This window comes from Phocoena sinus, chromosome 1, assembly GCF_008692025.1.
Source record: "Phocoena sinus isolate mPhoSin1 chromosome 1, mPhoSin1.pri, whole genome shotgun sequence".
In the NCBI taxonomy this organism is placed as follows: Eukaryota; Metazoa; Chordata; class Mammalia; order Artiodactyla; family Phocoenidae; genus Phocoena; species Phocoena sinus.
In genome coordinates, this window is record NC_045763.1 from 53,152,457 (window position 1) to 53,166,155 (window position 13,699).

Sequence of the window (13,699 nt, forward strand, 5' to 3'; positions counted from 1 at the left end):
TCCTATGCCATGTAAACTCTTAAAGGCAGGGTTCTTATTTGTCTTATTTAAGTCAATTCCTGGAACAGTACGTGACAGAAAGTAAGAGTTTAATAAATATCTGCTGTAAGACTATCAAAAAATTAGAAACAATCTAAGTATCTAACAGGGAGAAATTGTCTCAAGAAATTAAGATAGACCTATCAATAGGAGAAAATACTATGAAGTCATTTTAAAACAATGATATAGAAGTATATTTATTGGCAAAGTAATAACACACAAAACAGAGAAAGATGTGAGTCAATTAAAGTCTAGATATTCAGTTGCTAAACCCCTTCTGTAAGGATGTTTCAGAAGATTGAACACGAAAGGTTCTTGTTCAGATAAAATATTAGATAAATTAGATAAATATTAGATAAAATGTTAGATACATGTATTTGGAACTTTGGTAAATTTTACCTACTCCTGCAGTAACGCTTTTCAGAAACTATAGAACAGATCCAAGATGATATTTAAGCATTTAAGGAATCTGCAAACTAATCAATGATGGAAAGCAGGTGAGTGCTTGCTTGGGAAAAAGCAGGACAAGGAGGGCCAAGAGGCAGGGATTACAAATAGGCATGAGGACACTTTGGGGAGTGACAGGTATGGTCATTATCTTGATCATGGTGGTTGTTTCACAGGTGTATACATGTCTAACTTATAAAACTGTACATTTTAAATATGTGCACTTTAAGAGATAATGAGTCAAAGTAAAAACTTAGAATAGTACATGGTACATGGCAAACATATGATAAATGTTAGCCCAGCCGTTACTTGTGCTACCACTATTTCTACCATATTACAATTATTATTATAATTGAGAAATTTATACAGCATAAACCCACATCATTTACAGTAGCATCATCTAACCTAGCCTCACCTCTCGCAAATTCCTTCTGTCTGTGTTACATTCAAACTACCCGAAGTTCTCTTCCAATGGGCTGTGCTCTCATACCTGCATTTATAGGTGCTATGCTGTCTTCTGCCTTGCCTCCTCTGCTGACCCCCACTATTCCCAATCATCTAGCTAACTCTTTTTGGGCCTCTCACTGCTGCGGCCTCTCCTGTTGCGGAGCACAGGCTCCGGACGCGCAGGCTCAGTGGCCATGGCTCACGGGCCCAGCCGCTCCGCAGTATGTGGGATCTTCCCGGACCGGGGCACGAACCCGTGTCCCCTGCATCGGCAGGCGGACTCTCAACCACTGCGCCACCAGGGAAGCCCCCTAGCTAACTCTTAATAGTCTTTCTTAAAACTTCTGGAAAGTTTTCTCTAATGCTCCCAGGATGAATTTAATGCCATCCCTAGATGCTCCCTAGCACCCTGCCCTTAACTTTCAGCAGAGCACATATCCCATGGTATGATTTATTACATATTTATTTGTCTGACTTCCCCTATATCCTTCCTTCCACAAGCAACTTGAAGTCAGGGCTGTGTCATTTCTGTGCCTAGTCAATACGGCTACTGAAGGAATAAAATATATCAATAGTAAATTATCTTATTTGTAAACAAACACTGAGCAACTTGAAAAACACAAAGTAGCATACATTCTAAACAGCATTTATTAAAACTGAAAACGAGCAGAACCCTGTGGGGCCCCTGGGCACAGAAGTCTTTCTGTCCCCCGTTTTCTTGTTTGTAGGGAAGAGGATCCAGTCTCCATGACCTTCTCTGAGTTCCAAAGGGCAGACTCAAACAGTTGCTAATCAAGGGAGGAGCAGCCAAGAAACTACCTGAGGTCAGGAACCAGAGAAGCTCATCAAGATTATCTGAGACCAGATTAGAGAAGTGCAGGCCCTGTACGCACCCTAATCTTGTCAGCAACCCCACCCTCGAACTATTGCTATAAAACACCTCATCAAATCCTACTGGGTTGGGACACATAGTTTTCGACTGCAGGAGCCCGCTGTGTTCCCCTTTGGCTGGCAAAGCAATAAAGCTATTCTTTTCTACTTCACCCAAAACTCTGTCTCCGAGATTCAATTTGGCACCGGTGCACAGAGGCCAAGCTTTCGGCAAAAAACAATGCAAACCGTTACTCTTACAGATTTCATTATTTTGAGCACCAATACCAGTTTTTAAAAGATGGGGAGGTATTAGTGAACTACCAAAAGTAGACTGACTTTTTTGTCCAAGTAAAAATTTGTTAGGTCTCTTTGTACAGACCCTATTTACTTATCTTATTGTGGAAAGAAATATTATATTTAGATTTTAGAGATTGTTTTCAAATTCCAATTAACAATGTTTCCAATCAAGAAGGATCCATTTTTATCTTGAACCATTACTATTGTAGATTATTTTTCCAAAAAGATTCTGCTGCCAGATGACATTAATAAACCTCATGTTCTTAGCGTACTTTATTTATACTTCAGTAACTTAAACTTTACATTTAAAAGTACACAAATTCAGGGCTTCCCTGGTGGCGCAGTGGTTGAGAGTCCGCCTGCCTATGCAGGGGACACGGGTTCGTGCCCCTGTCCAGGAAGATCCCACATGCCGCGGAGCGGCTGGGCCCATGAGCCATGGCCGCTGAGCCTGCGCGTCCAGAGCCTGTGCTCCACAACGGGAGAGGCCACAACAGTGGGAGGCCCGCGTACCGAAAAAAAGAAAAAGAAAAAAAACAGTACACAAATTCAATAAAAGAATTTATTTGGGTATAAAATAAAAAGAACAGAGATTCATTTTTGGTATTCTAAAAAATTTTGGTATTTTTTCTTTTATTGCAGGTTGAATCTTGCAAATACTTTTGTTTCTGTATAACTATTTTAGAGAATGCAGATGATTATTTCATACTGAAGTTGCTGTTTGCCAAATCCCAAGCATTCTATAACGATTTGGTAATTAGTTATCACTATTCATTTTGTATCTATACCTATAAAGAAAAGCTTTCAAATCTTAGAAGAGTTTAACCTACAAATCCCTTTACCTTTATTTGTCCTACAATCTGTGGATATAATATGCCAGTACAAACTAGTAACTCCAAACTCAAGAAGAAAACAAGAATAATATAACCAAAGATTTATAAGTTTGGGGCTTAAAAACATGCAACATTTTGTTATTCTCGTAATAAGAAAACATTTACACTTAAAAGTAATACTACTATGAAAAGAGTATCTCTCCCCCATTAACTGCTCAAAAAGAGCTATTATCTTTGAGAATCCATAATCTTTTAATGCTACAATGGACAAAACATAATATACCAGTTACTGCATATTAAAAAAATCACAGGGCTTCCCTGGTGGCGCAGTGGTTGAGAGTCCGCCTGCCGATGCAGGGGACACGGGTTTGTGCCCCGGTCCGGGAAGATCCCACATGCCGCGGAGCGGCTAGGCCCACGAGCCATGGCTGCTGAGCCTGCATGTCCGGAGCCTGTGCTCCGCAACACGAGAGGCCACAACAGTGAGAGGCCCACGTACCGCAAAAAAAAAAAAAAAAAACACAGATGTTAACATGGTTAAAAACACAAAGATGGAATATTAGAAAAATAAGGCTTCATGGTGAAAAAAGGCTTCCAGCTAAAGCAGCACTGGAATAATAAGTCAATTAAAGGAAATAAAGCTATACATAAAGTAATAGTTCTGGGCTAAAAAGAAATTTGAAATACCTAGAAAGAAAATTTTTCTTAAAGGAATGTTTGGATCTTATCAAATTTAAATTAATCTCACCCTCAACATATTTCCCTTACTTAATCCTAAAGTAAAATTTATATAACGAAGTATCACATTCAACACTAAATTACTTAAAAAGAAACCTACTGTATAGCATAGGGAACTAAATTCAATATCTTGTAATAACCTATAATGGAAAAGAATCTTTAAAAGAAAAAAATACATATATATTTATACATATACATATATATACGACTGAATCACGTTGCTGTACATCTGAAACATTGTAAATCAACTATACTTCAGTTAAAAAAAAAGAAAAAAAAAGAAATTACTTAAGAGCAAGCTTCATCATATCTGCATTATTTATTTGGTTCTTATAAAATTCCAGTGATCATAAATGGTATCGAAAAGGATTTTAAAAAGCTATCTATAAAGGAGCGGTGTCAAGATGGCATACTAGGAGGACGTGGAATTTGCGCCTCCTCACAACTAGAGCACCTACCAGGCACCGGTGGGGGACCACGGAAACCTAAGGGGACTGGAGGAACCCCAGTGACCGGACTGGGGTCTGTTTTACCTTGTTGATTCACTGTTGTTGATTCTTTTATATTTTTATTTTTCATAATAAATCTTTTATTTTTCTAATTTTATTTTATCCTTTATACTTTGTTATTGTTCTCTCTTTTTGGCTTATTTCCCCACCCCACCCTTTTTTTTCTTTCTTTTTCTGTTGTGCTTTTAATTTGTTGTTTCAATTATAGTTTTATTTTTGCTAATATATATTTTATCTTTCTAATTTTATTTTGTTTTTTATTCTTTGATATTATACTGCTCCTTTTTTTCTTTCTTTTTCATTTATTTATTTTTTTAACCATGCCACAAAGCTTGCGGGATCTTGGTTCCCAGGCTGGAGGTCAGGCCTGAGCTCGTGTGGTGGGAGCTCTGAGTCCAAATTGCTGGAATAACAGAGAATCTCAGACATCAGAGAATATCAATCGGAGTGAGGCCTACCGGAGGTCCTCATCTCAGCAACAAGACCTCGCTCTATCCAACTGTCAGCAAGTTCCAGTGCTGTACGTCTCAGGCCATGCAACCGTAAGACAGGAATACAGCACCACCCATTAAAAAAAGTATGAAATGACAACAAACATGTCACAGACGAAGGAGCAAGGCAAAAACCTACAAGACCAACTAAATGAAGACAAAATACGCAACTTACCTGAAAAAGAATTCAGAGTAATGACAGTAAAGATGGGCCAAAATCTTGGAAAAAGAATGGAGAAAATAAAAGAAACATTTAACAAGGATCTAGAAGAGCTAAAGAGCAAACAAACAATGATGAACAACACAATTACTGAAATTAAAAATGCTCTAGAAGGAATCAATAACAGAATAACTGAGGCAGAAGAATGGATAAGTGAGCTGGGAGATAAAATAATGGAAATAACTGCCAGGGAGCAGTATAAAGAAAAAAGAATGAAAGGAATTGAGGACAGTCTCAGAGACCTCTGGGACAACATTAAATGCAACAACATTCGACTTATATGGGTCCCAGAAGAAGAAGAGAAAAAGAAAGGGTACAAGAAAATATTTGAAGAGATTATAGTCAAAAACTTCCCTAACATGGGAAAGGAAATAGCCACCCAAGTCCAGGAAGCGCAGTGAATCCCATACAGGATAAATCCAAGGAGAAACATGCCGAGACACATAGTAATCAAATTGGCAAAAATTAAAGACAAAGAAAAATTATTGAAAGCAGCAAGGGAAAAATGACAAATAACATACAATGGAGCTCCCATACAGTTAAGAGCTGATTTCTCAGCAGAAACTCTACAAGCCAGAAGGGAGTGGCATGATATACTTAAAGTGATGAAAGGTAAGAACCTACAACCAAGATTACTCTACCCCACAAGGATCTCATTCAGATTCGATGCAGAAATCAAAGGCTTTACAGACAAGCAAAAGCTAAGAGAATTCAGCACCACCAGACCAGCTCTACAACAAATGCTAAAGGAACTTCTCTAAGTGGGAGACACAAGAGAAGAAAAGGACCTACCAAAAAAACCCCAAAACAATTAAGAAAATAGTCATAGGAACATACATATCGATAATTACCTTCAACGTGAATGGATTAAATGCTCCAACCAAAAGACATAGGCTTGCTGAAGGGATACAAAAACAAGATCCATATATATGCTGTCTACAAGAGACCCACTTCAGACCTAGAGACACATACAGACTGAAAGTGAGGGGATGGAAAAAGATACTCCATGCAAATAGAAATCAAAGAAAGCTGGAGTAGCAAGTCTCATATCAGACAAAATAGACTTCAAAATAAAGACTATTACAATAGACAAAGAAGGACACTACATAATGATCAAGGGGTCAATCCAAGAAGATATAACAATTGTAAATATTTACGCACCCAACACAGGAGCACCTCAATACATAAGGCAAATGCTAACAGCCATAAAAGGGGAAATCGACACTAACAATCATAGTAGGGGACTTTAACACCCTATTTTCACCAAAGGACAGATCATCCAAACTGAAAATAAATAAGGAAACACAAGCTTTAAATGACACATTAAACAGATGGACTTAATTGATATTTATAGGACATTCCATCCAAAAACAACAGAATACACTTTCTTCTCAAGTGCTCATGGAACATTCTCCAGGATAGACCATATCTTGGGGCACAAATCAAGCCTCAGTAAATTTAAGATAATTGAAATGGTATCAAGTATCTTTTCTGACCACAGTGCTATGAGACTAGATATCAATTACAGGAAAAAAACTATAAGAAATACAAACAAATGGAGGCTAAACAACATGCTACTAAATAACCAAGAGATCACTGAAGAAATCAAAGAGGAAATCAAAAAAATACCTAGAAACAAATGACAATGAAAACACAATGACCCAAAACCTATGGGATGCGGCAAAAGCAGTTCTAAGAGGGAAGTTTATAGCAATACAATCCTACCTCAAGAAAGAAGAAACATCTCAAATAAACAACATAACCTTACACCTAAAGCAATTAGAGAAAGAAGAACAAAAAACCCCCAAAGTTAGAAGGAAAGAAATCATAAAGATCAGATCAGAAATAAATGAAAAAGAAATGAAGGAAACGATAGCAAAGATCAATAAAACTAAAAGCTAGCTCTTTGAGAAGATAAACAAAATTGATAAACCATTAGCCAGACTCATCAAGAAAAAAGGGAGAAGACAAATCAATGGAAGTAGAAATGAAAATGGAGAAGTAACAACTGACACTGCAGAAACACAAAGGACCATGAGAGATTACTACAAGCAACTATATGCCGATAAAATGGACAATCTGGAAGAAATGGACAAATTCTTAGAAAAGCACAACCTTCTGAGACTGAACCAGGAAGAAACAGAAAATAAAAACAAACCAGTCACAAGCACTGAAATTGAAACTGTGATTAAAAAGCTTCCAACAAATAAAAGCCCAGGACCAGATAGCTTCACAGGTGAATTCTATCAAACATTTAGAGAAGAGCTAACACCTATCCTTCTCAAACTCTTCCAAAATATAGCAGAGGGAGGAACACTCCCAAACACATTCTACAAGGCCACCATCACACTGATACCAAAACCAGACAAAGATGTCACAAAAAAAAGAAAACTACAGGCCACTATCTCTGATGAACATAGATGCAAAAATCCTCAACAAAATACTAGCAAACAGAATCCAACAGCACATTAAAAGGATCCTATACCACGATCAAGTGGGGTTTATCTCAGGAATGCAAGGATTCTTCAATATACGCAAGTCAATCAATGTGATAAACCATATTAACAAATTAGAGGATAAAAACCATATGATAATCTCAATAGATGTAGAAAATGCTTTTGACAAAATTCAAAACTCATTTATGATAAAAACTCTCCAGAAAGAAGGCATAAAGGGAACCCACCTCAACATTAACAAAGGCCATATATGACAAACCCACAGCCAACATCAATCTCAATGGTGAAAAACTGAAAGCATTTCCTCTAAGATCAGGAACAAGACAACGTTGCCCACTCTTACCGCTATTATTTAACATAATTTTGGAAGTTTCAGCCACAGTAATCAGAGAAGAAAAAGAAATAAAAGGAATCCAAATCGGAAAAGAAGTAAAACTGTCACCTTTGCATATGACATGATACTATACATAGAGAATTCTAAAGATGCTACCAGAAAACTACTAGAGCTAATCAATGAATTTGGTAAAGTAGCAGGATACAAAATTAATACACAGAAATCTGTTGCATTCCTATACACTAATGATGAAAAATCTGAAAGAGAAATTAAGGAAACACTCCCGTTTACCTGTGCAACAAAAAGAATAAAATACCTGGGAATAAACCTACCTAAGGAGACAAAAGACCTGTATGCAGAAAACTATAAGACATTGATGAAAGAGATTAAAGATGATACAAACAGATGGCGAGATATACCATGTTCTTGGACTGGAAGAATCAACATTGTGAAAATGACTATACTACTCAAAGCAGTCTACACATTCAATGCACTCCCCATCAAACTACCACTGGCATTTTTCACAGAACTAGAATAAAAAATTTCAAAACTTGTATGGAAACACAAAAGACTCCGAATAGCCAAAGAAATCTTGAGAAAGAAAAATGGAGCTGGAGGAATCAGGCTTCCTGACTTCAGACTATACTACAAAGCTATGGTAATCAAGACAGTATGGTACTGGCACAAAAACAGAAATAGAAATCAATGGAACAGGACAGAAACCCAGAGATAATCCCACGCACATATGGTCACCTTATCTTTGATAAAGGAGGCAAGAATATACAATGGAGAAAAGACAGCCACTTCAATAAGTAGTACTGGAAAAACTGGACAGCTACATGTAAAAGAATGAAACTAGAACACTTCCTTACACCATACACAAAAATAAACTCAAAATGGATTAAAGGCCTAAATGTAAGACCAGACACTATAAAACTCTTAGAGGAAAACATAGGAAGAACACTCTATGACATAAATCACAGCAAGACCTTTTTTTTTTTTTTGCGGTACACGGGCCTCTCACTCTTGTGGCCTCTCCCGTTGCAGAGCACAGACTCCGGACGCGCAGGCTCAGCAGCCATGGCTCACGGGCCCAACCGCTCTGCGGCATGTGGGATCTTCCCAGACCAGGTCACGAACCCATGTCCCCTGTATCGGCAGGCGGACTCTCAACCACTGCGCCACCAGGGAAGCCCACATCAAGATCTTTTTTGACCCACACCCTAGAGAAATGGAAATAAAACCAAAAATAAACAAATGGGCCTAATGAAACTTAAAAGCTTTTGCCCAGCAAAGGAAACCACAAACAAGACGAAAAGACAACCCTCAGAATTGGAGAAAATATTTGCAAACAGTGTAACTGACAAAGGATTAATCTCCAAAATATATAAGTAGCTCATGCAGCTGAATATGGAAAAACCAAAAACCCAATCCAAAAATGGGCAGAAGACCTAAACAGACATTTCTCCAAAGAAGATATACAGATTGCCAACAAACACATGAAAAGATGCTCGACATCACTAATCATTAGAGAAATGCAAATCAAAACTACAGTGAGGTATCACCTCACACTGGTCAGAGTGGCCATCACCAAAAAATCTACAAACAATAAATGCTGGAGAGGTTGTGGAGAAAAAGGAATCCTCTTGCGCTGTTGGTGGGAATGTAAATTGATACAGCCACTACGAAGAACAGTATGGAAGTTCCTTAAAAAACTAAAAATAGAACTACCATTGACCCAGCAATCCCACTACTGGGCAGATGCCCTGAGAAAACCACAATTCAAAAAGAAACATGTGCCACAATGTTCACTGTAGCACTATTTACAATAGCCAGGACATGGGAGCAACCTAAGTGTTCATCAACAGATGAATGGATAAAGAAGATGTAGCACATATATACAATGGAAAATTACTCAAGTATAAAAAGAAAAGAAATTGAGTTATTTGTAGTGAGGTGGATGGACCTAGAGTCTGTCATACAGAGTGAGTTAAGTCAGAAAGAGAAAAACAAATACCGTATGCTAACACATATATATGGAATCTAAAAAAAAAAAAAAAGGTTCTGAAGAACCTAGCATCAGGACAAGAATAAAGATGCAGACATAGAGAATGGACTTGAGGACACGGGGAAGGGGAAGGGTAAGCTGGGACAAAGTGAGAGAGTAGCACTGACATATATACACTACGAAATGTAAAACAGATAGCTAGTGGGAAGCAGCTGCATAGCACACGGAGATCATCTCAGTGCTTTGTGACCACCTAAAGGGGTGGGATAGGGAGGGTGGAAGGGAGACACAAGAGGGAGGGGATATAGGGATATACGTATGCACATAGCTGATTCACTTTGTAATACAGCAGAAAGTAACACACCATTGTAAAGCAATTATACTCCAACAAAGATGTTAAAAAAAAAGCTATCTATAAATATACTATCACTGCTTTTCATTACCATGAAGAAAGATTAAATAAGATTATAAGAAAAATAGTTTTAGACTCTACCTGTAACTATTTTCATACCAGTCAACATTGCATTCTCCATTTAAGAATTTTTTTAAAATGGCAGTAATCATTTTAATTGAATACCAAAATTCTTTAACCTTGGATTCTTAGTAAAAATTAAAAGTTAATTAAAAACATTTAAATGTTTTAAGTTTACAAACAGGGTAATTTTACATATTAGATTAGATTAAATTGATAAAACATCAAAATCCTTCACCTTTATATAGCTTAAATGTAAGTAAGATAGGGATAAAAATATTTGAATGCTTGAAGAGATATAAGAACTTTCAGTTAAAAATAATGTATTTGACATGCCCTCTTAACTCCTCTCACTCCAGGACCCCATTAAAGGATAGTAAAGGGATTTTAAAGCCATAAACCCAGCAGAATAAAGAGAATGGAAGAAAATTCAGAAGCAGATGAATGAGAAGTGACAGACTTAACAATCTTGAGAAAGTTGTATCTTAAGCCAACAGTCAAAAAACTTGTTGAATTAATGAACATCCAAAGGTTGTTGTAATAATAAAGTTACTTAAAGATTTTTACACTAAGAAATAAAGTCAAATGTAAAAATTACATTTGCAAGTTTATAGAATCTCAGCCTCAAACTGAAAGGTTCTCTTTGACTGAAATTAATTAATAGATTGGAGTAGCAGTGGTTGGAGAAAGGGAGCTCCTGGCAGGGAACTAAAATTCACGAACCAGAGTCACTATACAGAGCTTTATATGGAGCTTTATAACCTAGAGTTTTATTTTGTAGGAAAAGAAAATCATAATATACAAACCAACATGTTATTATGTGCTGCAATAAGTCAAAAAAATTAACTTAGACCATATGACATGACAGCTCATTTGACACACATCACAGGAAGCTAAAAAGTCACTCATTAAGCCAAATATTTTAAATATATTTACTATTCAAAATCATCATAGAATAAACTGTTCAAAGAAATAGTATTTCTCCTTCCCTCAGGCCAGACTGCATCCATCTCTTTTTAGCTTCCTCTGCCGCCAGTCTTTCTCCGTTCTAAGCCATTTCCCACAATTTCTCCAGTATCATCTTCCTGAAATATAAACCTGACCATGACACTCCTCTGATTAAAAACTTTTATGCCTTCTGATGTTTAAAGGGTAAAGTCCAAACTCCAGAACAAGACACTCAAAGCCTTTTTTTTTTTGGCCACACTGCACGGCTTGTGGGATCTTAGTTCCCTGACCAGGGATCGAACCTGGGCCCACAACACTGAAATCGCCGAGCCCTAACCACTAGACTACCAGGAAATTCCTTCTCAAAGCCTTTTATAATCTGACCACAAGCTACCTCTGCAATCACTTTTCATGTTCTGCCACATTTCTTCCTACACCATAGGCTAAATTATCCACCATTTTCTCAACACTGCACATATGCTCTTTCACACCCTATGCTTTTGCACATGCTGTTCTGTAATGCCCTAAATCTCTAATCTGTTCATCCTTAAAAACCTAGTGCAAATGTCCCCTCATCCAACAAGTTTTCCCTCAAATCCTAAGGCTGACTAAATCAGTCTTTCACTTTACTACAGTTCTGTAACAGTGCTGTAGCACAAATTGGCCTACCATTTATTACTTATTTTCTTCTAACCAGTATGAACTGTGATCTCCATCGTTATTTCCAGAGAACTTCATTACTTACTTAACAGCAAGTAAATTTTGAATAAATGTTTGTTAACTGAAAAAATTTCAGGTATATAGTATTTTAAACTATGACTTCTATTTATGACCTTCTAACACTGAGTTTCAGTTAAGGTTAACAGAAACATAATTCCCACCAACCCCACAGTGAAAATTCCTCTTTGATCTCTGGTGGGTAGCAACATGGAAAGAATAAGATTAGCTTTGCTAGCTAGAAAGCAGAGCATTCAGAAACTTTAAATTTGCTCAGTGAAGGGCTAATACAGAAGCAAAGTACTACAGTAAATAAAGCATGATCTCTTGAGCCAGAATATTTGGGTTCAAAGTCAGGTCACTAGCTGAGTGTCCTTGGGTAAATCTCTTAATCTCATGACAATTTCGCTATCCATAAAACAGTGATGATAACAACAAATATGTTACAGTATAAAGCAAGGCCTCCAGAGTCAGTAAATCCCTTAACCTCTCTGGTGACAATTTCCCTACCTGTTAAAGAAGATTTAAACTGGTGGATAAACTCAGAGAGTTTTAAGGCGTAAATAAGGGCAGGCATGTGAAAGTATTATTTAAACAAAAGCTATCATCAAATGTAAATAGTTTTCATAAGCCTTAGCAACTATGGTAAATGTAAAGATTATAGCTAGGAGGAAGGTATGGGGAGGGATGCTAAGGGTAATAACCAGGCTCCACACCAGCTCACGCTGGCTGCTGCAGTTCCAACACCAACTTCTCCTGAAAGAAGTAGTTTCTATTCCAAAATCAACACTTATAGAGGTTCAGATAGAAGGCAAACATTTTTTGGAGGGATAGGAGAAGATATGCATTTATTCATAAAACATTTATTGAACATCCACTCTGTGCCCAGCACTAGTATTGACAGCTCAAGTCTACTGTTCTAATTAGTGACTACACTATCTTGAGTGTGTGTTTTCATAAAGATGAAAACACAAGAAAAGTCAATTTCTTATCCAAGTTAACTACAGAGCTAATTGCTAGCTTTATACTCACACAAGAACACTGACCTTTCAACTCCAGCTACATGGAACTTGTAACTATTAATAGTATGCAGAGATTTAATCTATAAGAGTAGGTACATTAACCTACAAGTTTCACAAGAATTTTTTTTAAATGAAACATACTCACCCAAGGCAGGGTATCCAAGGTAAAATCGATCTGCTCCCAACCATCCAAGAAAAAGAGACAGTGCAACCGCCACCTTGTATGAATAGCCATTTCTGCACAGAATTGGAACATGAATGTCACATTCATATATTTCCAACATGTAAACATTTTAGAAAATAAAACTGTTAATTATTATTATTTGTTAACTGGTTCATTCATCCACTCAATTAATGCTTTTTGGGTGGCTACTGAGTGCCAGGCACTATCTTAGGCTATTGGAATATATTAATGAACAACAGAGACAAAGATCCCTGATGCCTAAAGAGCTTATAATCTAGAGTAAGTGACTTAACCATGCCATACCTCTGAGGGAAGAGTTCCAGCCAAAAATATCGCTGTTGCAAAGTCAGCATACTGACAGTGCAGCAGGAGTGGAGTAAAAGAGGGGAAGAATAGTAGGAGACGAGGTCAGAGAGATAATAGGGGGCAAAGAAGGCAAATCACGCAAGGCCTTGAATATCATCATTAAGTAAAAACTCTGTCTTTTACTCTGAGAGATATGTGAAACTACTGCAGAGGTAAGTAGAGGTGTGGAGTGTGATCTGATTTAGATTTTAAAATAATCACTCTAGCTGCTGTGCTGAAGATGGACTGTAGGGGAGCATTTGTGAGCTATTGTCACAATAATGTACAACAAACCTTTCCATATCAAGCAGAGAAGAAA

At 37.2% G+C, this 13,699-nt stretch overlaps 1 protein-coding gene across 5 annotated transcripts in view; it reads right to left on the bottom strand.

Annotated features, from left to right (window-relative positions):
* Positions 1 to 13,699, bottom strand: part of TM2D1 (TM2 domain containing 1) — a 143,151-nt gene that overhangs the window by 107,905 nt on the left and 21,547 nt on the right. For all 5 annotated transcript variants that reach the window (XR_004351663.1, XM_032644569.1, XM_032644545.1 and 2 more), the window contains exon 4: positions 12,997 to 13,088. Coding sequence is in view for 4 of the 5 variants with exons in the window: in XM_032644569.1 (XP_032500460.1) it covers positions 12,997 to 13,088 (92 nt within the window). In the remaining variant the exon portion in view is untranslated. The remainder of the gene's footprint in view (positions 1 to 12,996; positions 13,089 to 13,699) is intronic.